Source organism: Buteo buteo, chromosome 7 (assembly GCF_964188355.1).
Source record: "Buteo buteo chromosome 7, bButBut1.hap1.1, whole genome shotgun sequence".
Classification (NCBI taxonomy): domain Eukaryota; kingdom Metazoa; phylum Chordata; class Aves; order Accipitriformes; family Accipitridae; genus Buteo; species Buteo buteo.
In genome coordinates this window covers 32990085-33014451 of record NC_134177.1, presented here as the reverse complement: position 1 = coordinate 33014451, position 24367 = coordinate 32990085, and the positions used below count along the sequence as shown (strand labels likewise).

Here is a 24367-nt window from a genome sequence, read left to right as displayed (position 1 = left end):
TAACTCAGAAAGCTGTGGCCAAAATTAATATTTATGATCTATCTTTTTTGTCTTGTATATGTTTAATAAACAGGAACCATGGTACTTCAGCTATTTTGATGCAGTTAAGGATCTATGGAAGAAATGCTAGTAACACTTAATGCCAGTATAACAACACTTGTTCCAGCATTACTCATTTCAGTAAGGGGAAGAGAAATCTTTTTTCCAGAGTAAGCTCTTAGACATAACTAGTACATGTGGTGTTAACCCTGGTAGAAGTGTAACTGCAAGACTTTTTATGTAGTTTGGCATTTCTTTTTCCATTTGAAATCAGATTTTTCTTCCTCTGTGTGTGTTCTTTACAATACCTTTATATATACATGGTCATGTAATACTGACATTTGGATAAGGTTGAAATATGGACCGAACTTGTAAAGTTAGGAACTTCACTGAATCCCTGCTTTCTCCAGTTGGCAAGAAAGTTTCTGGGTTTCCTGTTGTAGTGTTTTAGATTTTTTTTTAATTTTTTTTTTTCCTTCCAGAATGAATAAGGCAATAGAAAACTGTTGAAATCCTATCGTCAAATGTATGTGCATTCAGGCTTGCTTTCTCAGTGCATTTTTGTGTTATGTGTGTGTTTAGTCTAAGGAGCATTTTACTAAGAATCAAAGAAGCATTGTTTCTTCTGACAACTTCCATTTTTAAAATGTTAGCATACTAAATAAGTTTCATAATTGCACTCTGAATTTTAGAGACAGTTCCTACATGCAGTTAATACGTATTGTCATCATCCTTGTTTCTGATAAATTCAAATGTAATAATCATTTACTTTAATATTCTCTTTATATTTAAAAGAAATGTATATGGAGCAAAAAAGCTGTTTAATCTAAAACAGGACTATGGGCAGGTAGAAGGAGGTATTTTCAAGGAGCATACCTAGAAAGGCAAGTTAGGATAGCAGGAGAATTTATTTAGGACCAATGTTGTGGTTGGCACTACATAGTACACAAAAATAGGTCATGCTACAAATAGTTTATCATCTGTTTTAATGAAATGAAATACAGTTTTATGGGAAGGAAAGCCATTTCTTGGAAATGAGGATTTTTAAAATTTGTCTTTGACTGTGTGTGCAGGAATCTAATCTGATTTCATCACTAGTTGGTGTAAATAGAATAATAATAAATTTTTATCCCCTGTGTGTCTTCCTTGTACATTTACATTTATCCTAGCGAACTTGCACATTGCAAGAACAATTCCATCAGTGCGCTAGTGTAGGTGGCTTGTGTGGCACTTGCTTGGAAGTAATGTAATATTTATTATTTTAAATCATTTTCAGCAGGGATGCAGGGGTCATTTTATACAGCTGTGGCTGAAGCAGCCTCACTGGTCCCGGTGCCCTGGGCAGGTCCTGTGCCGCTTGTGTTTCCATGAAGTGAGCGCAGGAGAGGGGTCTCCTGCCTTAGCTAGTTCTCTTGGACTGTATGCCTAAATTGGGTGGTAGTGTTGCCTGGCAGTATGTTTTTAGTTCAGAGACTACCTTAGGTAACAGGCTTGTATTTGTAATAAGGACTTTTTTACTTTGCAGTGTAATTGGGGCACGTTCAGAAGCAAGAACTCCTTCATTTCCATGGCAGCATTTGCTTGTTCTTGGAGTATCCTAAACCCCCTGTCAGGACCCCTGAACTGATAGAGACAGTTTTGACTTGTAGGGAAAAGGTCTCGTCAATACAAGTACCAGTGCTTCACTAGATCATTTCAAGGCTTGTGAAAGTATATATTTCAGGCTCATCCATATTTTGGGGTCTTGGCCCTTGCATGTTTTGGTGGCATGAGTGCTCTGCATTGCTTTCTGTGTCCTGGGCAAGAGACGTTTCAGGCACTGCACCTCTCCTGCTCTGTGGCTGCTGGCTCTTCTCTGCCCTGCCTCTGGTGACGAGCCTGGATGCACGGTCCATGGCCACCCCTCCTGTTCCTGAGAGCCAGCTGAAAAATGCACTATAATCCAGTAAACTCCCCCTCGTGGAGAATAATGGTGGGGAGGGGGAAGGAAAATTAAAAAAAAGACGATACAGGACTGTTTTGTCATGCAGGAAAACAGAATGTCAGTTGTTTTGCTTCAGCAAACTTGCAGAGAAGTAAATGAAGGCGGAATCTGTGACTGGTGCATGCTAGAGCCTGTAATAGTCTGTATTGCTTGTTTGGACGTTGTGCACACTCAAAAAGGAGGTGCTTCATGTGTGTACATTGTCCTCCTGTTTTCATAGTCATTTCAACAGCAGATGATACTTCATTTTTAAAATCCTTCTCAGGATTCCTTGGCAAGGAGGAAATAATACAGCCAAAGACTGGGGGAATGCATTGCACCTGATAGTATTAGTGTAATAATTCTCATGTAGTCCTGAAGCCCTGTCTGAAGTGGGTCGTTCTGTTGCAGTATTTACTTTGTTTCTGGCTGTGCAGCTCTTTCATCTCTCACTTTATAGCTGGTTAATATTAACTTGTATACAAGCAAGCAGGAGAAGGAGCATTGTGGATTGAATTTGGATTTGTTCAGCTTTATTGTTTCTAAACTGAAAAGGCTCTGAACTAGTTAGCATTTGTTTCAGTGCCTCTATGGGATGCATTTTAGGTTGGTCATCTGCCATTGCACATTGCTCCTATTACAAAAGTTTCAGTGTAATGCTTAACTTGGAGTGAAACTGCCTAACTAGATGAGATAGAAAATTCTCATTTAGTGCCAGAGTTGACAAGTGCATTAGCCATGTTGGTAATATTGTAGAACCAGGTTGTTCTTAAAGCTTTATTTATTTTTCTTCCTCATTATAGGGGTCAAACTCCTGCTGAATCAGACTTCCAAGTGCTTGAAATTGCTCGGAAACTGGAGATGTATGGCATCAGATTTCACCTTGCATCTGACCGTGAGGGCACCAAAATTAATCTAGCTGTTTCGCACATGGGTGTGCTGGTATTCCAGGTAAGGTGGGGAGGGCGGACTGGGTATGTGTGTCTGTCTTTCCATTAGCGTGTCTTGGGAGTAAGTCTCTTGTTTTAACTTTAGGTGGCTCTGATGATTTTAAAATTTAGCACATTTTTATGGTCAAGGGAGTTTCATTTAAGCCCCCAAAATACTGTTTCATGCAGTTTGTCCTTGTTGGTGCAGAGAGAAGAGCATCAAAACCAACAGTGACAGTGAAGTAGAAGGGTTTTTGTTCTCTGTTTGAAAGTTATGTATGTGTTCAGAGAAAATCATCAATTCATTTGGTACAGCCCTGGAAAAGGTCTGTAATCCTGGAATTTTGGTTCAGTTTCCCTTGTTTTAATGTTACAGTGTACTTTTGCTGGGATAACATTGCTCTTGGTCTATAGAAGTGCTGTTTCATTGAAGTAATTGGACCAATTAGAATTACTTTTAGAATTAGAATTACTTTTGTTGTATTAAATAAGCGACTTGATGATCAGAGTTCTGTTTATGAAAGCAATCATACTATTTTCCTCCCCCCAAAACACACAGCCAGCCAACCTACTGAAATATTTCCATTTGGGTACTTGTTTTCTGTTCATTTTGTGTCTTACCTGTTCTTTCGTTACTGCGGGGCAGCTTCTCTTCGGAGGTGCATCAGCCACTGCAGTCCTGCAGTTCCTCTTGATCCTCCTCAGTGGTCTCTCAGCCCCTGAGGTTTCCATCATTTCAGCTCATTTGGGTCTTTCTCTTGAAGTACCATTTTTTGTCTCCCTTTGCTCATAGAGGGTGACAGGAGAATTGCTGTGGTCCTAAGCGCTGATGGGGTCCTTCCCTGAGGCTTTGGGAGTCAGTCGTATGGGGAGGGGAGGTCTGGTGTGGGGCAGCAGGGTGAAGTGAAGGTAGAGCCTGGTTTTAGCCAAATAAGCAGGCTTGTGAGCAAGAGAGCTTGGCAGGATTCCTCACGCGTGTGGCAAGTACTCTTCAGTATATTGTACTGCCAAATTAGAAAAATTGACTTGGAGGAGTGTGTCTAGAGTTCTGTCTGGAGGAAAAGGAAAGCATCGAAATAAAATGAAACCCTCATCTTGTTCATACCATAAAGTATCCTGAATGTTGATGGAGTTGAAGCATTCCTTTCCCATCTGGTTTTCTAGGTTTTCGTTCAGTTTTCTAGTGTCTTTGCAGGACAGACAGACATCGCGCACTTGTAGCTATCCCTGTACTGAAAGATAAAATTGTTTAAGGGAATATTGTCACCAGAAATAAAAATCCAACAGAATGAGTTCGGGGGTGGTATGTGCGCACACACACGCATCTATATGCCTGCAACAGAATTTTGTTTGCTGCTCTTACTTCTGAAACTTCTGCCAACTTTTAACTGTTACCATTTTAATTCAGGGTAATACGAAAATCAATACCTTCAACTGGTCGAAGGTCCGTAAACTAAGCTTCAAGAGGAAAAGATTCCTTATTAAACTCCACCCAGAGGTCTGTGTAAGTTTTACTGTAATCATAGGCTGGTCAGTGTTGAAAAAAATACATATACTTAATTTTATTATGGAAAATTCTAGAGTTTGTAATTTTATAAAACGACTTCAGTGGGGTAGGCCTGACTTCATCATTCAAGTAAAAATCTTTCCTTTCTCACCTCATGTCTATCATCTTAGATTTTTAGGTTTCATGTGTCAGCCTCAGCTTATCCTTGACATAAGCATACACATGTGTGAATGTAAGATAGGAAAAAAAAACCCCAAACCCAAGTATTTGGTGCCTCCTGTCTCAGTACTTTAACTCTGAAAAAGTTACATTTAATATTTCCCTTGGATATAAGTGGAGGTTAACACTCTCATGAACTCTCTGATCCATTATTGTCAAAATGAACTAAGGTAACTCAGTAATTGAAATAACTTAGTAATTGAAAAAACCCCCAAAACTTAGTAATTGAAATAGTAAATCTCTGTTGTTTAGGTAAAAGTGTGTTAGGAAGTGCTTTTTGGCTATAGCTCCTTAAAAGAACACTCTAGTGCACTGCTGATACAAACAGTGATTGCTTTATATGACTATTTCCTCCAGCTATTTCTTGAATATGTGCTGCTTGAATGAGAAATCTGGTAGAGAGTCCCTTGATTCAAATATGAATAACCTGATACACCTCAGGAAAGAATAGATGGCTGAGGTTATATTTGTTGGAGCTTAATTTTAAGGACTGTGTGATTACTCTTGCTACAGCCTTATCTTTTCTGTTATTTTTCATGCTTGGCTGATTTACAGTAGATGTTTTGGATTGCAAATGTCATCAAAGTTTTTATTGCTTCCACACTGGATGACTAGATTACGTTCAACATACGCTTGTATTAAAATGGGGGGGGAAAAACGTTTGGACATGCTATAGTTATGTGTATCAAGGAAAGCTGAAGCAGGACACACTGTCTGCATGTGTAGTAATGTGTCTCACAAAGATACCCTCAGACATTTCATGTGATAACTGTACTCTGACATACACAATTTTTTCCAGTCTCCTCTAAATCTCAGGAAGTAAGACAAGCATTAGAACTTCTAAGGAAAAAGTATTTTAAAATCGCTACTATTTCACTTAAATATTTTAATTTCTTTCAAATTCTTAACTTTATGATCCATATTTCTTAAGGTGGATTATATTGAGCATGTTTCTAAAGTCAAGTGCATTTTAAACACTTTTACAGTTTCAAGGTAAACAAATACTTTTGAAAGCTATTAAATAACTTAAACTGCATTCAGAATCAATTCTATTGCTTTAAGGCATATGAGAAGTGACTTAGCAAAATACTGCATCTCACTGGAGTTCAGCCTTTTTGTTGGCACCTATTTGTACTTTCCTTTTCTCCTGCATTGCCATTAGCTATTTAGCTTTTGTGTTTTGTTCTCAGGGCCCGTATCAAGATACGTTGGAGTTTCTTTTGGGAAGTAGGGATGAGTGTAAAAACTTCTGGAAAATCTGTGTTGAATATCACACATTCTTTAGGCTCTTTGATCAGCCAAAGCCAAAGGCTAAAGCAGTGTTCTTCACCAGAGGGTCATCATTCAGATACAGGTAGGAAGAAACAACAGATTTATTAAAGCTGAATTCCTTATATCTTAGAAAATGAGATCAAAAGGAAAAAGTATTCTGAAGCCATTCCATGTATAATTCTCATCCACTGCATTTCATAATGTTTGTACTTTTGTGCTTTCACAGTGGACGAACACAGAAGCAACTAGTAGATTATATTAAGGACAGTGGGATGAAGAAAACCCCATATGAAAGGTAAATACAAATCGTTTTCTAAAGTGAAATGTAGTTGAGACTTCCACAGTGCCCTTATTTCCTAAACTTCAGTCTTTCTAAATGATGCTTGGAGGCATGGTCGTTTGCTGACTTCTTAGTTACTAAGGTCTACCTCAAATTTAAGGTAGCTGAACTAAATTTAGAAAAATTTATATTTTTTTGATGTAAAGAAGCTTACGAAAGTTTCAGTATTGCATTTTAATGTCCGTGGATAATGTGTGACTTAGCCATCTAGAAGGTCAGTATGTTTTGAAGATTCACTGAAATTAGTGAGGACTTGTCTGCATGTCACTGTAGCTATGCAACTAGCCAGTGGCAGAGCACATAATTGAACTTGGGATCTGCAAGTCTGAAACTGTGACCTTAAATACTCATTCATTTCTAAACATATAAATAAATTAAGAATGTGCATTTTAATTATAGAATTGTCATTTACTTTGATATGAAACAATCCTGTCTACATGTGGGAAACCCTTCGTAGTCTTTAATCTGAAAGATTATAGGAATTTAACAGGATATTTAAGAAATTTGCCTTAATCTACTATTAATAAATATTTTTAATGTCTAGGACTACAGTTGAGCTCTTTTCTGTATGAAAGATTGATTTTCTAGTAAATTATTGACATAGAATGAATCTAACCACAAGTGTGATAGAGGATACCACTTTTTGGGGTGTAACATATGTTTATGTGCCATAGATTATAGGGTTGACTGAATCGTAAATTGTTTGTAAAATTGTTACAGATGAACTCACTCTGGTTTTGAAGCCATTCATTTGTAGATGTTTATACTGGTGACAAAGGAAGAAGTTAAACTAAGTGTGCTATTAGGTCTAGTCTTCTGCCCTGAGTTGCTCTTGAGTTCTCTTTCAGTGGTATGGATGACCTGGATCTAGCTTGATTCAATTTTCTGTATGTTTCTTACTCCTGCGTTGTTTAATTTACAACTCTTGTGACTTTTAAAATCTTGAACTAGTTATTAACAAAACATGATAAAATACAGCCTGAGATGTTTCTGTTGGCTACTAGAATGGAAATAGCTGAATGGGGAAGGGAGAAGGCTGATTCATGGCTTGGAAACTCACAGGATGCTCTCTGTTCTGCAGGAGGCACAGCAAAGTCAGAGCGTCCACTCGCGCTTCGAACACCGACGTGCCAAAACAGGTCAGTTCTGCAGTACTCTTGATACTGTAGTCAGGGAAGCTGACAACCAGCTTTCGGAGATGATGGTGAAAGGAGAGGTCATCTGAGTGAGCTGTTTGTCTGGAATCACTTTCACCGTTTGATCTTTGTCCCTGATGTGCAGTTTTTCTTGGTTTTGCGGGTGGTATCAGTTTTGGTAGTTGTAGGCAGTGGAGTCTAAAGTGAGTAATATTTTCCTTTTCGGAGTTCGGCTTAACTGAAAAGAAAATTTCATACTTTCTAGTATGTTGTTATTTCAGAGGATCGGTTTTTCTTCAGGTACTATCTAACTGCTTTCTGTGGAAGTGTTGAGTTCATTGTATAGATGCTTTCTTCAATCAGTGGCAAGAAATAAGTGTTTCACTGAATGCACTTGCTTTACCTGCAGGAGGTTAAGGAAACATCACAGGATTTCACTGTCACTGTTTTGTATTACTTTCCCTTATGGATGGTCTTTCAGCAGAGGCTATAAAATACATGGATTTAATTTTCCATCCAGTTACCAGAATTCAGGAAGAAAGGTCTTGCCTTCTACTGGGGCTGCTGGATCTGTTTCTGTATGCAATGTTTTGTTTGCTGTAAAGTGAGCTCTTTTGAAGCATGTATTCCTTCTGCATCAGGAACTGGGTGTTGTATTTGTTTTTATATATTATAAAAATCTTTTCATCTGTTGTGTTTCTACTTTTTTTTCCTCTTAGAGTGTCCCATTCACTGAGGGCTTGAGAACCCCAGGGTCTCCTGCCTCAGCAGCTGTCCCCTTCCACTCAGTTCACTCATCGTCCACTCCTACTCCTGTCCTGCCCATCTTTGCAGAAACCAGCCCTTCCTCTTTGGACCCCCGAGCACCATACACAAGGATTCCAGAAAAAAACACTGCAGCGCCAGCAGAAGCAGCAGGGAGGAAACTGATGCAGCAGCCTGGATCTCCCATGCTCCAAGGTGTTGGGTTTGGTAGTGTTGCAGGAAACTGTAACCCTGCTTGTCCTGTTGTTGAGAGTGGTTGTGGTTTAGATCTAGATGTAGAGCGGAGTAGTAGGGAGAGCAGGGTTGCTGTTTGTAAAAATGACAATGATGAGGATGACTTTACCACAGGTGTTTCTGTTGCTGAACAAGAGCATCAGCACAGCAGTCGGGGTGCCCCTCTTTTCACATTGACAAATTCACAGTTACAGGTGTCAGAGGAATTTATTGATGATGACCCAGCAGAAATTTCCTTTTTTGCTGGGGGCTCTGAGGCATTTTCATATGTGTACAGTGGTTTAGAGTTAAAGGGCTCTGATTTCTCTAAACGCGTGTCGGAATTGCCTGGCTTAACTACAGGTGCCCTTCAGCAAAATCCAGTCTCTTCTCAGTCAAGCCCTGACAGGTACTCAACTGAAGCAGTAGATATGAATATGGAAGATGAGTTTGAATTTGAAGAAGGGAGCGATTTCAATGGCAATGAGAGACCATCAGATACTTCAGAGCTGTTTGAGGTGAAGGCCCAAGCAAGCAGAATGCAAAGCCTCCTGAGCCCATCTGAAACGAGTTCGCTCATCAACAACCGCTCCGAGTGCAGCTCCCTCAATAATTTGCCGCTGAACGGTACGTCCTCCCTGCATGCGTACAGCTCCGCAAACCATTCAGAGGCCAGTTCCATGGTGAACTTCCCCGCCTACTCAGTCCGCTCCGAATCCAGTTCAGCCTTTCAGTTCACGGACATTATTGACCAGCTGGAACAGCTGAGCTATCCGCCTACCACCACAGAAGACTCCAGCAGCACAGACACGGACTCCTGGGACTCTGAAACTGCTGCGCCACTGGATGTAAACCTTTTCTTTAGTAACCCTTTTGCTCAAGCCACTGGTGATAACTTTGCTTTTGACTTTCAGAATAATTTAAAAAATCTCACGCAAGAAGACTGGACAGAGAAGGCACATGTCAATTGATTGATTCTTGATTTTTGCGGTGGATCCCTCTATGCTGTTCAGGCTTAGAAGTCAAAAGGATGTGATGTCAGTCACTTTAAGCAAGAAAACTAACCAGTGCTGAATTTTAAATCACATAACGTAGTTGATTTTTTTAAAAATTTTTTTCACATACCTCTTCAGTTTCCCTCAAAGCATCCTAGCTTTGTTGTTGCATTATATGCATTGCACTACATCCAGAATGTGTTATAAAAGGCTACCATGTTCGCAAAATACTGCATTTAGGAAAACCCACTGATTTCAGAGAAGTTAGGTATCATCAGCTGTCTCATGCAGACATCACAGATTACAGTATATTGAAGGATTTCTTTGGCTATAAACGTATCTGTAAGAGTCTGATATAATACACTGTTCCTCCAGCACCCGAATGCAACAGTCACTTTTGCATATGCTTGTTAACAAGCAGCAGCATCCAGTAAATTAGCTGTTTTTCTGTGCTGCAGTGAGAGTCCTTGTTTGGGTTTTTTTTTTGTTTTCACAATCAAAAAAATTATCAATCTTCAAATCAACTATGAAGGAAAGTTTTAAAATATCAACCTATGCAACATGTCTGCAGTATACTTTGAAGAGAAAATAACCTACGTGGTAGTTTAGAAGAGGGAATGTGTACACAGTTAAATGAAAATAGCAGTTGCCAAAACTTCTTGTGATGACAATCATTGTATTTTCTGACCTCAAAGTGCCTTCAGCAGCTCAGCAACAAACAAGTACACTTCTGCTTTGCTGCAGTTTGGAGATATATGCATAGACTATAAAAGCACTTAATCCCCATTGCATTTTGTCTCACCTTCTTTTTCTTTATTTAATCACTCTGCATAAAAATGCTTACAAAATAATTCATAAAAATGTCCTTTATCTGTGGAAGGCAGGTGGTGGTAATCGTAGTGATAGCTTTAACTTCTTCTTTAAAATATGGGCTGTATTCAGAAAAATACCATAATCTTTCTGAGAAATGGAGGTGTTAGGAGGAGTGAGTACTGTAGCGAACAGTTAGAGCTTCACTGCTTTTACAAATTTTTTTTAGTCAGGCAACTGAGGTGAGACTTGATCTGTAAGTTTGAAAGCTTAATTGAAAAGACAGTTACTGAACTGGTCACATCTAATTTAGCAACATTTATTGAGGTGAAACAGTAAAAGTTGTGAAATATCCTTCTTGTCTGCCAATGTGATGGATTGGGGGGGGGTGAAATTCTGAGCTTCAGCTGGAAATAACATTTTTTTAGAGTATTTTGCTTTTGTACAAGCAAGAATGTGTAATACATAACACCTAACCAAAACCTTGTAATGGAAAGCATCATCTCCTTCAGCCATTGGGATTTGGGGTTCCCTGTTGCCCAGCTCTCAGTCCTTTGCAGAGAGAGAGCCGTACTAGTACAATCAACACCTCCAAAATGAGCAGTTTACAGTTACAAGTATAACTTTATGCTCAATATTACTCACATCAGTTTTCTTAAATGTGGTCGTGATATATCATTAAAAGACCTTCATTCTTTAATCAAATGTTTAAAAAACACTATTTCTCAAAATTCTGATAACTAAAACTTCAAGGGAATTCCTCTCAATGTATGCTAGAACATGAGGAGGTAAAACCTCTTCTAGTTTAGTTTTTTTCCAAGTATGATTATTGTTCACAGCACTAGCTTTTATGTTGTGGTTACTGTGTTTGAGTGGAATCACTGTTGTTCCATGAGAAACCTGTTGCCTTTGCTAGTGGCACAGAAAATCAAAGCACATTTAGTACAAAGTATTAGTTTGGACCTACAGGAATGTATAGCAGTTTGATTGTTCTTTTTTTGTTTATAAATGCTATACGTTACTTTTTTTTTTTTCTTCTGTTGAATGTGTGTTCTGGCTCTTTGTGTGACTTTATTGGTACCTGTGGAGATGATGTTGTGGATGTGTAATATGACATTTCTAAATAGGCACTTGGAGGAGGTCTTCAGTTGTGTCCAAAGCTGGTACCTTTAACTATGTTTTTAGGCAGTTTGTCTGATTTCATTCCCACAGCTAACTACGTTATGTAACTTAAAAAAGAAAAACAGAAAAAAGGCAGAATTCTCTGCAAACTCTCTTACCAGTGGTAGTCAGGGACAAATATGTGGATAAACATCTAGAGAAAGGCTGTTAATTTCTTTGATCTTTAAAAAAAAGAATTAGGATTCAGCTATTTACATATAACCATGTCTGCCTCCATTTCATGTTCTGTGCATCAGGCACAAGCATTCTCTTTAAATGTGTTAGAATTGCTTAATATGGGAATAAATCCAACTAAATTCTCTAGATTTTCAAAAGATCTTGGGGAAAAAGCTGCCTGTATTTTCAATAAACAGGCTTGGCAATCCTGAGAGAAGGCTTGCCAGTACATTTTCTTGCATTGCAGTTAGTTTGAAAAGGCGTCTTCAATGTTTCTTTTGTATTTTGCAACTATGCAGATCTTTTATTGGCAATTTTAAATCTCAGGGATTAAAAAAAAAAAAGTAATAAAGAGTTTTAATGTAATGCCCCTTTTGTTTTCTAAAGGAATGGGAGTGACTAGGATCTCTGTCCTTTAGCTTAGAGCAAGATGTGTGTGGATCCACAGGTGAGGACAGGGTGGTGGCATGGGGAGAGCTTTGACCTGGATATGGAGCTGTTCAGATGAAGGGTTTTGGTTATGGGTTTTACCAGGAACACTGAGCCTTCACATCATCAGACTCCCCTGTATACCTGGATTTGGGATGCTTGTGCAAAAACAATGCTGGTCAGCAACTACAAGCCGATATCCCCTGCTGGGATTGCACACTGCGGTGTACTTGCAGGTTGTGTGAGAGTTCAGTGCTGCTGCCTGTGTCCCTGCCACCTGCGAGTTATATCTTTGCTGTTGCTAATTGACACCATATAGCTGTTGTGGTTTCTGTCTGGGCTTTTGTGATTTTTCGAAGCTATAGGGCTTCTGAGGGTATAGTTGCATGCTTAGCTCTGTTGTTCTATTCATGGTTTCCCAGATAGGCACAAAAGAGGATTAAATTTAGTTCGTAAGTAGAGTTTTTATTATAGCAAGAAAGCTGTGAGAAAAGGTTCTTCATTTCCTCCAGAGGGAAAAGTTCAGATTCACTTTCCAATAGGGATGGAGATAAAAACAGACTGCCTTCAAGAGAACAGGATGGCCCAGTGCTTCACAGTGAATTCAAGTACCAATTGTGAGTTATTTTAGTGCAGCAGAGCCATGCCAGGCATCCTCTTTTCCCCCAGCTGTCTTTTGCGGTGACGGAAGATGAAAGAAGGAAGGGCTTTCTGTTCTCTGTCTGTATTGTCTCTGAGTAGCATAAGGGAATTGGTGAACTTTGGTACAGTGTGGTTATGTCCTGAGTACCAGCGATGCTGCTAAGCTTTCAGTGTTACTTCTTAAGGTTTGTTTTGTTTTCTCTTTACAGTGTTGATACTACTAAAACTTAGTTCTTGGTACTGATATCTGTTTCTTTCCTGAGCACACAAGTTTTCTTTTCAGGAAGGTGAGTAGGATGCTGGCAGGTGGGGAGTTGGTGCCAGCCACCTAACCGAGAGAGCTTGGGACCCTTGCAGACCCCGAGCAGCAAAAGCTGCTGTGGGAATCACATGGCATGAGAAAGGGAGGAGATTACGTAGGAAAAATCAGAAGATCTTTGTCGAGTATCCCATGCATGCTCACCTTGAGAAGAAAGCATTTTGAGGAGCTGTGGTAGGAGCAGATGAAAGCCTAGGTGCAAACCTTCACTTGCCCATGGCAAGTGAGTGGTCATCCTCTCCTCCCCCTGACACTGTCACTTCTGCAGGTATGTTCTTTCACGTTTGCTTTCTTCCCCCATCTGTGGGAGGCTGGGGGGGGACATATATAGGTACTTAAATTTCTAGTCAACGTACAGCTTTTAGTGCTGTGTTTTTCCAGTATGGAGAACCACTGGGGTTTTCAGGCTTGTTCTGCTCCAGACTGTGCATCCACCAGCTGTAACTGTAATCCTGTACGTGTATGCTTTACAACTGTTCTATGCTTAAACACATTTATTAAATGTAAAGCACTACATCAGAACACTTTTGATCTTTGTGTATGCAGTTACTGGAACTCTTAATTTGCACAAAACATGGGTCAAAGAATATTCTCTGACCTATCCATCACCCGGTTAAACTTTGGTAAACTTTATTATCCTGTGTTATCTATTGCATGTAGACTTTGTAATTTTAAAGTACTCATTCATTATTCAAGTAATACATGCTGTATATTTCCCAGGACTTATCATATTTTATCTTAGGATAGAATAGGGCGATATATTGATCTGCTCTCAACTTTCACTTTGATTTCCAGTGAATTTCAGAGTTGCTGGATAATACCAAGTATTGATCTCCTTTTTCCTGTGTATCTTTGTTTTGTGGTCATAGGTGATTTTGTTTAAGGGATTTTTTTTTTTTTTGGTTGGTGGCTTGGTTTTGGTTTGTTGTTGGGTTTTTTTGTTTGGTTTTTGGTGATGGTAGTTTTTGTTGCAAATCTTGATAAGGGTAAGATTTCGTGGAGACACTAATAAAAGTAATTATAATTTTGTGCTTTTTGGTGCAAACCTGTCGGTAAGTCATTCCCATTATTGTCATTTTGCAGAAAGTTCTAAGCCATAATTATCAGGTATTGATTGAATGAATGATACGATTTTCAGTATAGTCTTTTAGCTGTCATAATCTCTAGTTTTTAGTAGATTTTACATCGCACTTGTCCCAAATGCTATGTGTATATGTATGGGTATACATATACACTCTCTGTATGAATATGGGGAGACTTTACAGTTCCAAACGTGTCATAAAATCCACTTAATTTATTATCTGCTCTTGGGCTATCATAGGATTAGTCCACCAGGTGAGCTGTAGCCTTGCAGGTTTCAAACTTGGAGCATGGTTTATTAAACCTGTTTTGTGGAGAAGGTGTTGCTATAAATTTTCCGAAGTCACAATATTCTGCTGTTGCTCGAATGCACAAGGCTCAGATGGCAGCCGAGAGCGTGGCTTGTGACAGCCCTGCAGATCGGTAAGAAACACGAAATACCCATTTATCAATATGTACAGGGATATGCGTGCCTTGGTTAGAGTGACTCCCCGATTAAATAGGTGCTACTCTTTTCAGGAAAGGATTACGTTAAGAAAACAGAGGGCTGGAATTTCTTAATTGATCTCTTGAACTTTATCTTTTATACGGCAAATGTTTTATTGAATTACATGTTGGGATTTTTAATATCTTTGTGTCTGTTCAGATTGCCGGTTATGAACCTACAGATTTGTATTAATTAATAATTTTAATTGTTTATGCAATAAAATAAGGAAAACTTTGATATAAATGACAACATGGGCTTTTTAGCTTTATTTTTCATTACCCTTCTGTTTGAAATAGAATAAATATTTGTTCTCCTAGCCAAGGCATCTTAGAGTTTTATTACCAGATTTCTCCAGGCAGTTTTCCTCCTGTACCCCTTTGTTGAAAGTAGAGCACAGCTGGGGCAAATATTGGTGTGTGGTTTTCATATTACCGTTTTGTGCAAACCTTTTGCTTGGCATACAAATGGGACTAAAAGTTCAGATTTCATTATAGGAATTGTGTTTATTGTGGAGATACTTTCTTTTGAACTGGGTATGTCCCTCGAATTCTCTCCTGTATATTTGTTTTTATTGGAAGCCTGTCCTTTATTATAAACATAGGATATGGAGGCAGTTGCATGTTTTCTAGGTTGAAAGTTCTCCTTCAGGAGTCTGTGACCAATGTATGGGTAAATCCTCTTTTCCTGAATCATGTAAACATTTGCTTAAAAAAAGTCAGTAGTACTTGCAGAAGTAAACTGACCAGGTTTCTAGGCTAGTTTGAATTGATTTATTTTTTTTTTAATTATTCTCCATATTATGTTTGCTGAATGAAAACACTCCAAAAAACCTGCTTTTCAGCAAGGAGGAATTATTGGGCAGAGTTGACTCTGACTTCATTTTGAACATCAGGAGATTTTGGACTGTAGCATGTTATAACACTTTATTACAGGGGTTGAATTTGATTAACTTTGCTTTGATTGGTTTGTTGCAAAGTTAAACCAATTTTACGTAGACTTAAGGAAAATATGTACCTGATGTAAATAAGCGATTTAGGTTGAAACCCTGACCATTCATTTCAGCAATCCTGCAGAGGTTTGTGCAGTCGTAGTTTTAGCACAGACAGGTCAAAGCTGTCAATACAGCATAAAGAGATTTCTCTTTAACGCTGTGACAGTACAAAAGTAGTCTATAATAACAGATACATATTCTTTCTTGCCCATAAATAGCGTAGTCTTTACAAGAGGGGGAAAGGTGGCAAAAGAAGGGTGGTCGTTTCAGATCGTGGACATAACCATGAAACTGGGACCAATGTTAGGACTCCCCTACAGTATCATGTGTAGGTGTAACTTCACAGGTACATACGGTTTCACTGGGGCACATGCCAAGTGCTATAAACATGCTCTAATGTTTAATGTGATCTGTACCCGCTGGAGGATAAGAAAGAAATCTTTGAAATTGAAGTCTCTTAGATAATTTTTTTTTTCCAAGATTCTTGATCTCCCAACTATCCCTCATTATTTTAAAGCGAAGATTTGCAGGGGGGAAATGTAATAGTCATGATATTTTGTAAGAAGGAAGATTTGGGATATTCCAGGATTTCAGTTGTAGTACATTAGCTTGCAGAACACTTTCACTCTGGAACTAATAATTTGGTCTGTGCAAGGAATGGGTTCAGCAGGGCATTGGGCAGGAGGGGGCTCTGAGCCAGCTCCCATCCTCTTCTGGTCAGCCACTGCAGTGCTTTAGCATAAAAAGAATCTCATCTGTTTGAAGAGGTAGTAGTAATAGTAGTAGTAGTAATAATAATAATACTAATAAAAGTACATCTTCTTTAAAGGGAATCAGCCAGTGAAATGCAAGGGGCACTCCCTTCTGATAAGGAGTTGAATTGCTAACCTTTGAACCTCACATAACTTTTAGTACATCCAGTAATGCTCTTTGTTACTGGGATACTGTTTTGTTGTCCGTCTTTGAATTGTTTTGAGCATTCAAGCATAAAGCTTACAAAACCAGTACTTGCATTTTGGTTTTGTCAAGCTTTGCACTCAAATCTGGCTTTATGTGTAGAGATTGAATTTAGATTGAAGAACAGAAATATCCTCTGAAAAATAACTGAGAAGTGATGTCAAAAGCTTATTATCTTATTATCAAGCTTGTTATCTCAGTGTAAACCAAATGAAGTCTGGTCCTGCTTAAACTTTTAGTAAAAGCTAGTCCATATTAATATAATTAGCAAAACCTGTATTGCAGTAAACTGGCCTAGTCCCTTAGTGAGAGCTTTTACCATTTAAAATTGTATTAATCTGGGAGGAAAGCCCACACAGCTGTGAGCTGTGTGCTTCTCTTTTTCTAAAACAACAGATAGCCAGTGATCTGAGTAATGTAAGGTATGACAGACCCTAGATTTGATATTTCAGATCTGAATCTTTTCAGTTGGTGTCACTGTGGTTGCAGTGATTTTTTTGTTGTTGTTGTTTTTGTTTTTAGTCCAGATTCTGCCTCAGACCCTGGACCATCTCCCTGTTCCTGCTGGAGCTGAATGTTTCCCATAGACCAGGATTTTTCCAAAGAAATTTTGCTTCGCATTTCTAACAGTGTAGAGTACTGACAAGGGGATGGCAGGGGAAAAGCAAAAGCTTTTTCTGAATGTCAGCTGATGTACTTCTGAAGGCACACAGAAAAATGAGATGTTGGGGTTCAGCATGCCAGTTTTCCAGAGCCACTTTTAAAATTAAAGCTGCAATTAAAACTCATATACACCATTTTAAGTCTTTCCCCCCACCCCCCATTTCTACTTGTGGGAGTTCAAAGGCATGAAATGTCCTTTCCCTTACTTATTGTATAAGTATGCTTCAATTTAGTTTGTTTTATAACCGCAAAATAAAAAAGTCTTAGTGTGTATATATATGATGTTTTCTAGAAGTTTATTAAAGCATCACACGACTGATTTCAGACAACAGAAATTTAGAGGCTCATGAAGGTTCAAATGATAAAATTTAATGTTATAGTTAAGAAAGTAATCTAGCAGGTTGTTCTCCTCGATTTTTTTTTTTCTTTTTTCCAGAAACCAGTTGTAATGTTTCATGTATCGGTTCCTTTTTACTCCCAAAGCTTGATGGGGAAGGTGGTTTCATCTCCCTAGCATGTCGCCTGCTGCTGTCCCTGCTGTCCCAAAACTGGTTTATGCTAATGTAGTAAATTACAAGTCAGACTTAAAACCCGGCTGCTGTGTGCTTTCTTGCTTTCTCTGGCATTGCTGATTGATGTCAGATGATAGTTTTCCAAAATTTTCCTTCACTACCCACCTCTCTGAAGTTTGCAAGGGGTAAAGAAGAAGTGTATTCCCTGCTAAATGCCTGACAGCTTAGAGAAGATGTCTGCTCTGTTTCTATTAGCAAGGCAAATAAGAATGGATTTTGGATATTGGACAGTAAATAGATGTATTGAGAGAAAAAAAAAAAGAAAACAATTGCATGTTAACTGTAGTGTCAGTGAGAGGGATGGGATTCGAATACTCTTGAAGAAATACAAGGTAAGGTCATGGTTACAGCAGCTGGCTTAAGGTTGTTTTGTAATCCCATAATGAACTTCTAATGACTGGTTTTGTATAGTATTCTAAACGTATTTCTCAAATTTGAGTATGAACCTTCACATCTGTATACACTGAAGATCCTCTCAGTAAAAAGTAGAGTGGACAAATGTTTGTGTTAAGTCATATTTTTATACATTAGACAGAGGCTGTCACATTTTTATGCCTGGACAAAAGAAGAGGCAGCAGAAACAATAATAAAATAGTTTGACAATATTATACAGTAGCTGTGAAAGATAAGGCTGGCATACTCACTGAAGTCCATAGCTGTGTTCATGCAAACTGCAGTGCTTCTGCAATGTTTTAGTGTTAGACTTGAGTATTTTATTATTTTTTTTTCAATTACATGCATGCTAGTCTTTTTATGAAACTCTGGTTTTGTTTGCTTAAGGATATATGGTTAAAACTACACAGTGTAATTAACTAAGAAGTATTAATATTCTTAAAGATCTTTGAGTATGTGGAATATTACACAGAACTGTCGCATTTTTTGATGTTGCATTGAGTTAAGTGCATTGTGTGTGATGTGAAAGCAGAAGTTTGTCATGTACAGAATGCAGTTGTGTCAGTGAGGGTCATCTGGTTTACGTTGTTGAATACCCATGTCATTGCATGGAAACTCTGACTCCTGCTTACAGCGAGGCTTCCCACTTCGGGATGTTTGTGTTATGACTTACACGTAGAGAACAAATTTCCACTTCATGCAGGATGTTGAAACATGGAAACATTCCTCTCAAAGAATAGTCCCCTTTAATATACCTGGAGGATGCTGCTGCCTGTGGGGCAGGGAAGACCTCGGTGCACCAGGGTTTGATGTTGGAGGAAATCATTCACACGTTCTGATCTTTGCACCAATATTTCTACCTAATTAGGAGTTTTCTACACAGAACAGCTGTCGAAAGTGGCAATGGCTGCTCCGACTGTTCCACGGATTCTTCCTTCACCATCCTTCCCCAGGAGAATAGAGAATCGCTGTACATCTTACCTGCTTGACTGGGAGCTCCCCACTTGCTGCTCTAGTGGAGAAATGCCGTTGGATTACAAGAATGAAAATTTCAGTACACGCTTGTAATGTCATCTGGCAAGATACGCCATCATATTGAGTTTACATCAAACACTTAAACGTTAGCAAAAAAGCTAACCAGAGCTGCTCCATGACATTTTATAGTCCTTTCTAGAAAAGACAAATTTTAGAATTTGACCTCAGAAAGTCCCTTTGCAGAATGTGCCAGTTAAGTTGACAGCTTATTACATGTTGCAGCTGTAACAGCTCCTTCCTGAATTCTACATTGCTTTCATCCTAGGAAAATAAACAGCAGGCTATAGGGTGTCCTGCTGTAGCTATCCGTGTGCAGGGGAAGGGCACTCCTGCTCCCAAAGCAGCTTGTTCTGCTTGTTTCAGGCTGCTTGAGGAGCTGAATGTGCCTCTCATTTTCATAAATCACTCTGGCTTCAGGAAACAGGGTTCTTGCTGTCAGATACAAATGAGCAAGTGTTCGAAATGAATTTAATGGCCAGCTTCTGCTGTTGGAGGTGATAAAAACTAGAACAACTCGATTGAAATAGGCAGGCAGTGGAATTTGTAGCAAGTTACCTCTCTTTCACTCCCCTGAACATTTGGTCTGTCCAGATACAATTCAAATTACAAATTCTGGAATGTGTCACTACACTGTGTTAAATTCCAGGAATTTAAAGAAGCTCCACACCCCTGTAAGCTTGTAGATAATTTGTTTTTAAGCTGTTGTTTCAGCATCCCTGACATGTAAAAGCAAACTTCCAGTAAACTCCTGTCCGTGTATAGGTGAAACAAATGCCAGACTTTATTGCTTTCCTGTGCTAATAATAAAATGGGTGGGAATGAAGAAAATGCTCAGGCAGAAACAAAAATCTGCTGCAGAATGACTGCGCTCAACTAGCGTATTAATAGTTAACTCCGCAGCCTCAATGATCTGAATCTCTTCCAGGTGACCGAGCGCAGCACTGTTTAGCTTCCTGCATTTGTCAATGTGAAAAAACGCGCCTGGGCTCCCTCGCCATTGTCATGCTGCCGGGTGCCTTGCAGTGGTTCTGCTTCCTGAGCCAGAGAGCAGCAGCTGCTCCTTCCAGGAGTGAATCACAAAGCTCCTAACGCCTTCTCCTCCAGCACGTGTCCCCTGTGCCTGTGTCGAGAGATACTGGATATCCATGGGGGCTGATTTTTTTTTTTCTTTTTAAAAGCCTTTTGGGGTGATTTTGAAGTAGTCCGGGAACTGGCAAGTTGGCATTTTTGGCTTCACCGTTCATTTTTCTGTTTGCCTTCGGTCAGGTGATTTAGCCCTTGCTCTCTGCTTGTAATGCGCAACAAATCACGCCAGGGAGGGTTGCGAGCGTGCCTGAGTGTTTGAACAGCGCGGTGAAAGCCATAGATACTGAAGCACTTGGTACCCTTTCAGTTGCCTGATCTGATGAAGCTTGTCTGTTTATCATAGGGAAGATCAGAAAAGAAAAATAGGTGAGCTTAGGTAGGAATTTTGTGGGCGTAGTGTGAGTAATTGGAGTGTCTGTTGCCTTCGTTTGGTCCCAAAAAGCAGAGCTTCTTGAACAGTAATTTTCACTGTGAACACCCGAGGGGTGTCCGCATGCTCTTTCTAAGGAGTCTGCAGAAGAGAGGAGAGGAGCTACTGTTCATAGGCTTAAGTTTACTGTAATGGTGTCAGAAATCTCTAAAGGGTCCACAAATGGAATAATAGTATAAAAAGAAGATTGACAGTTAATAATCTAAAGCAAACCAGTACATGTTATTCCTGCTTCAGACAGGTTTTGCTGTGCAAGAGGATTGTGTCCATCCAATTAATACTCAGTGCTGCAAAATTGTTGTCCTTTGAGATCAGTAGATTATTCATATGCTTAGAAGAGCCAGGAATTAAATCTCTTGCATGCTGCCTTTTTGAATAGCAATATGTTTTCCTCTCCCATTGGTACAATTGTGGAGATTCCCTGATTTCTGAATGAGCTTTATCTTCTGGAGTGTAGTGGAATGATTTGTTGTAACTTTTCCCTGGGGTGAAAAGTAATTCTTATTTTAAAAAGGAAAAATTAAAAGCTGTGTTCTTGTTACTGCAGTATAATCCTATATTGCAAACCCTGCTGCTAATTAACAAAATCCAGTGGGATTTGAGCGCTTCTTCCTAGACACTAAACAATTTATACTTTCCGTTAAATGCAGCTGTAAAGGTGTCTGTCCTTACTGTGCTGCCACGTAACAGCTGGGTTGCACGGAACACTCCGTTTGCTTTGAGATACACGCTTAAGTCTTTGGATGTATATGCCTTTTTTTCTTTTGCCTTTTTTAAAATTATAAGATTGCAGTTATGGTTTACAGTAACAGTGGGTAATCGTCTTAGATGCACTGTCTTTGAAACCATTTTCTTTCTTTTTCCACTCCATCTTCTTGTTCTCTTCCCACCCAGGCATCCCGGTGGACCATCCTCAGCTCTCTTCCCTCATGCTGAAGAGTCCCCTGGGCTTGAACCCAGCTTTTCAGGTGAACTTGAACGCAGCTGGCCAGGGTTCATCTCCTCTTCTGAGCCCTGTCCTCAGTGATGCTGGCGGTGCCAGGATAGAAGAGGATGATGAAATGAAACGTAAGGTAAGATGATGACGTGACTGGGAATTTATGTCACGAGAAAAGTGATGGTTTCAGGTGAGGACCTGTGCTTGCTGGTCACTGAATGTTGGTTGCATTATATTTTGTGGTAGAACAGATGTGTTTGGTGGCTAGTGTTAAAAACTCCAGTGCTGAAGGTTTGGTCGGGTCTGTGTATGTTGCTGTTGTGGCCAGAGTCCCCACTGCCCTCTTGACATAGGGGTTGTCTTGGCATCTGCTGCTGGGACAACCTTCTGCTGTTTTAGCAGGAACTGCTGCCCAGGGCCCCAGCATGGCAAGGAGCTATGCTTGAAATCTGCCTTTTATACCCCAGAATGGAAACAAGTTCAGATTGGACATCAGGAAAAGGTTCTTTACTGAGAGGGTGGTCGGTGCCTGGAACAGGCTCTCCAGGGAAGTGGTCACGGCACCAAACCTGTCAGAGTTCAAGTTGCATTCTGGATGATGCTCTTAGTCGTATGGTTCAGTGTTAGGCAGTCCTGCAAGGAGCAGGGAGTTGGACTCGATGGTCCTTGTGGGTCCCTTCCAACTTGAGATATTCTAAGAGGCATGGCTTCTTAAGTGAGCTGTTTGGGGGGAAACAGTTGATATGTATTTGATGTAAAACAGTAGCAGTGCACTTGGTGCCTTTTGGGCTGTAATTATTACATTAGAATACAAAAAAACCCTTGTTTTTGTGCTGAGACTATTGAATGGACACTGCAAAGCAGGTGAATTGTTCATGGTGATTCTTGCCAGGGCAGTAGTCTGAAAGGCTGGTGGCAGAGGTGGCTGTCAGTTCTGGAAATCGGTTGTGCTGTCAGTTCTGGAAATCGGTTGTGCTGTCAGTTCTGGAAATGGGTTGCCTTTGGCTCATTCAGTAATGAAAAATTGTGTCACGTGGTGACGTTGAACCTGGCCTTGTCTTTGCTGAATGCTGTCATGTTTAATCCGTGTCAGCTTACTGGACTGTGCTGTCTGTGCAAAGTGCTGTGTGTCACTAATAAAAATGTGTTCTAAAATAATTTCATTTACCAGCATAGAGAATAGCACAGAGCTACCACTTCTTAATATATAAGATATGTTCTTCCTAGGTTCCTTACTTCCCACGCAGTCTTACCACATCTCATTGGTCCATCTCGCCATACGGTCGTCCTCCAAGCCATTCTTTCTAAGCATAACAGGACCTTTAGAGCGGTCCTGAGGTATCTCCCTTCGGGCTGTAGAGGACCTGAGCTCAACTTCAGCTTTCTCAGCAGCAGGCATTGCAGTGCATCCTCTTACACCCAGTCATGGGCTTGTTCAGCAGAGCTGGCTGTATCACTGGAGCTGCCCCCTCCATGGCTGACTCTTGTCTGGTGAAAGGTGGACAGTGCTCTGGCCTTGCAGAAGCTCGAGGCTTGCTTTCTGAAAAGAGGGGGGCAAAAATACCTCTGACTTTTGTGGCTGCAACAAGTCTCAAAGCAGGAACAACTTCAGGTCTTCAAGATGTGCTTATGTCTAGGTACTGATCCTTTGCCTAGGCCGTTTTCCTTTCTTTCCACCGGTAAGCACTGGTTGCCTTAACTGGAAACTCCCCAACACAATGTGGGGTTTTCCTCGCCCCCATGTAGAGCTCAGGTTTTACCCTTGCTTTCTCAGGTAATCCTAATTATAAAATGTTTTTGTTCTGGAAGGATTCCACCTTTAGTCTTTGAGACATGAGCTTCAGCTCCTCACTCTGTTCTTCAGCTCCACTGAAGGCCTCTCTGCCCCAGTGCCTCTTGTGCACGGGAATGCTGCAGAGCCTTTCTGAAAGGTGAAGGAAGTGGTGGTAGTCCACAGATTCTGACCACAGTCTCCTGGGAGCTTCTCCAGAGTCTTACGTACTCTTTGCAGCAAGCCTCCTCTTGCCTATGCAGCAAAGCTGGTGTACTGCTTCATACTGACATCTGATCGTGAGCTTTGGTAAGCAGTGGCTTCAGGTGCCTCGACAGTTTTTCAAAATGATAGAGATGGCATGTCAGTGTGTGATTCAGATTTTCTCTTTTATCCACACTGCACCATGTTATCAGGCTTTCACAGTGGTTGCTAGCAATAACAAGAATCTGCAACCACAGAATCATTGAGGTTGGAAGGGACCTCTTGAATCTTCTAGTCCGGCCAGCTCCTCTTTCTTAAGCAATGACTCCAAGCATTTAGATGCACTTGGGAGAAATAGATGCGTGTGTGCATATACATTGATGCATGCATTCTTTGACTACTTTTCAGATATGGATGACAAACTACCAGACTTTGCCTTTGTAGGGGCATGGTATATACTGTTTGTCAAACTGCACTCCACAGAACACTGCATTTTTCCTGGTAAGATAGAGAAGTCCACCTAACAGCAGACTTCCATGATCATTTTTCTGCAAGCTGCTTTTCTCCCCTTGCCTTGCGTGCTTGCAGAGCGAGAGTGAGCAGCCAGGTTTATTGACTCTTCGGTACTTGAGAAGGATCCAGGACCTTCCATTACAGTGCAAGGAAGGCTCCATCGTCCGAACTCAGTTCCTTATGGAGTCAGCAGCCACACTGTAATCTTATAGTTTTCTGTGCAGCCTCGAAGAAACTACCTTGTGTGCTCTTTACTCCTGCTCTTCTGCTCGCCCCATCCAATGTTCTGGTTGTCTTACCTCTGTCAGGATCTATCAGGCAAGAAGGTCACA

At 40.1% G+C, this 24367-nt stretch overlaps 1 protein-coding gene across 8 annotated transcripts in view; it reads left to right on the top strand.

The window, feature by feature from the left end:
* FARP2 (FERM, ARH/RhoGEF and pleckstrin domain protein 2) overlaps positions 1 to 24367 on the top strand; it is an 81402-nt gene that overhangs the window by 38382 nt on the left and 18653 nt on the right. For all 8 annotated transcript variants that reach the window (XM_075032312.1, XM_075032313.1, XM_075032315.1 and 5 more), the window contains 7 exons: positions 2806 to 2953; positions 4340 to 4429; positions 5848 to 6011; positions 6156 to 6224; positions 7351 to 7408; positions 8125 to 8365; positions 21505 to 21683. In XM_075032312.1, coding sequence (XP_074888413.1) covers positions 2806 to 2953; positions 4340 to 4429; positions 5848 to 6011; positions 6156 to 6224; positions 7351 to 7408; positions 8125 to 8365; positions 21505 to 21683 — 949 coding nt within the window. The remainder of the gene's footprint in view (positions 1 to 2805; positions 2954 to 4339; positions 4430 to 5847; positions 6012 to 6155; positions 6225 to 7350; positions 7409 to 8124; positions 8366 to 21504; positions 21684 to 24367) is intronic.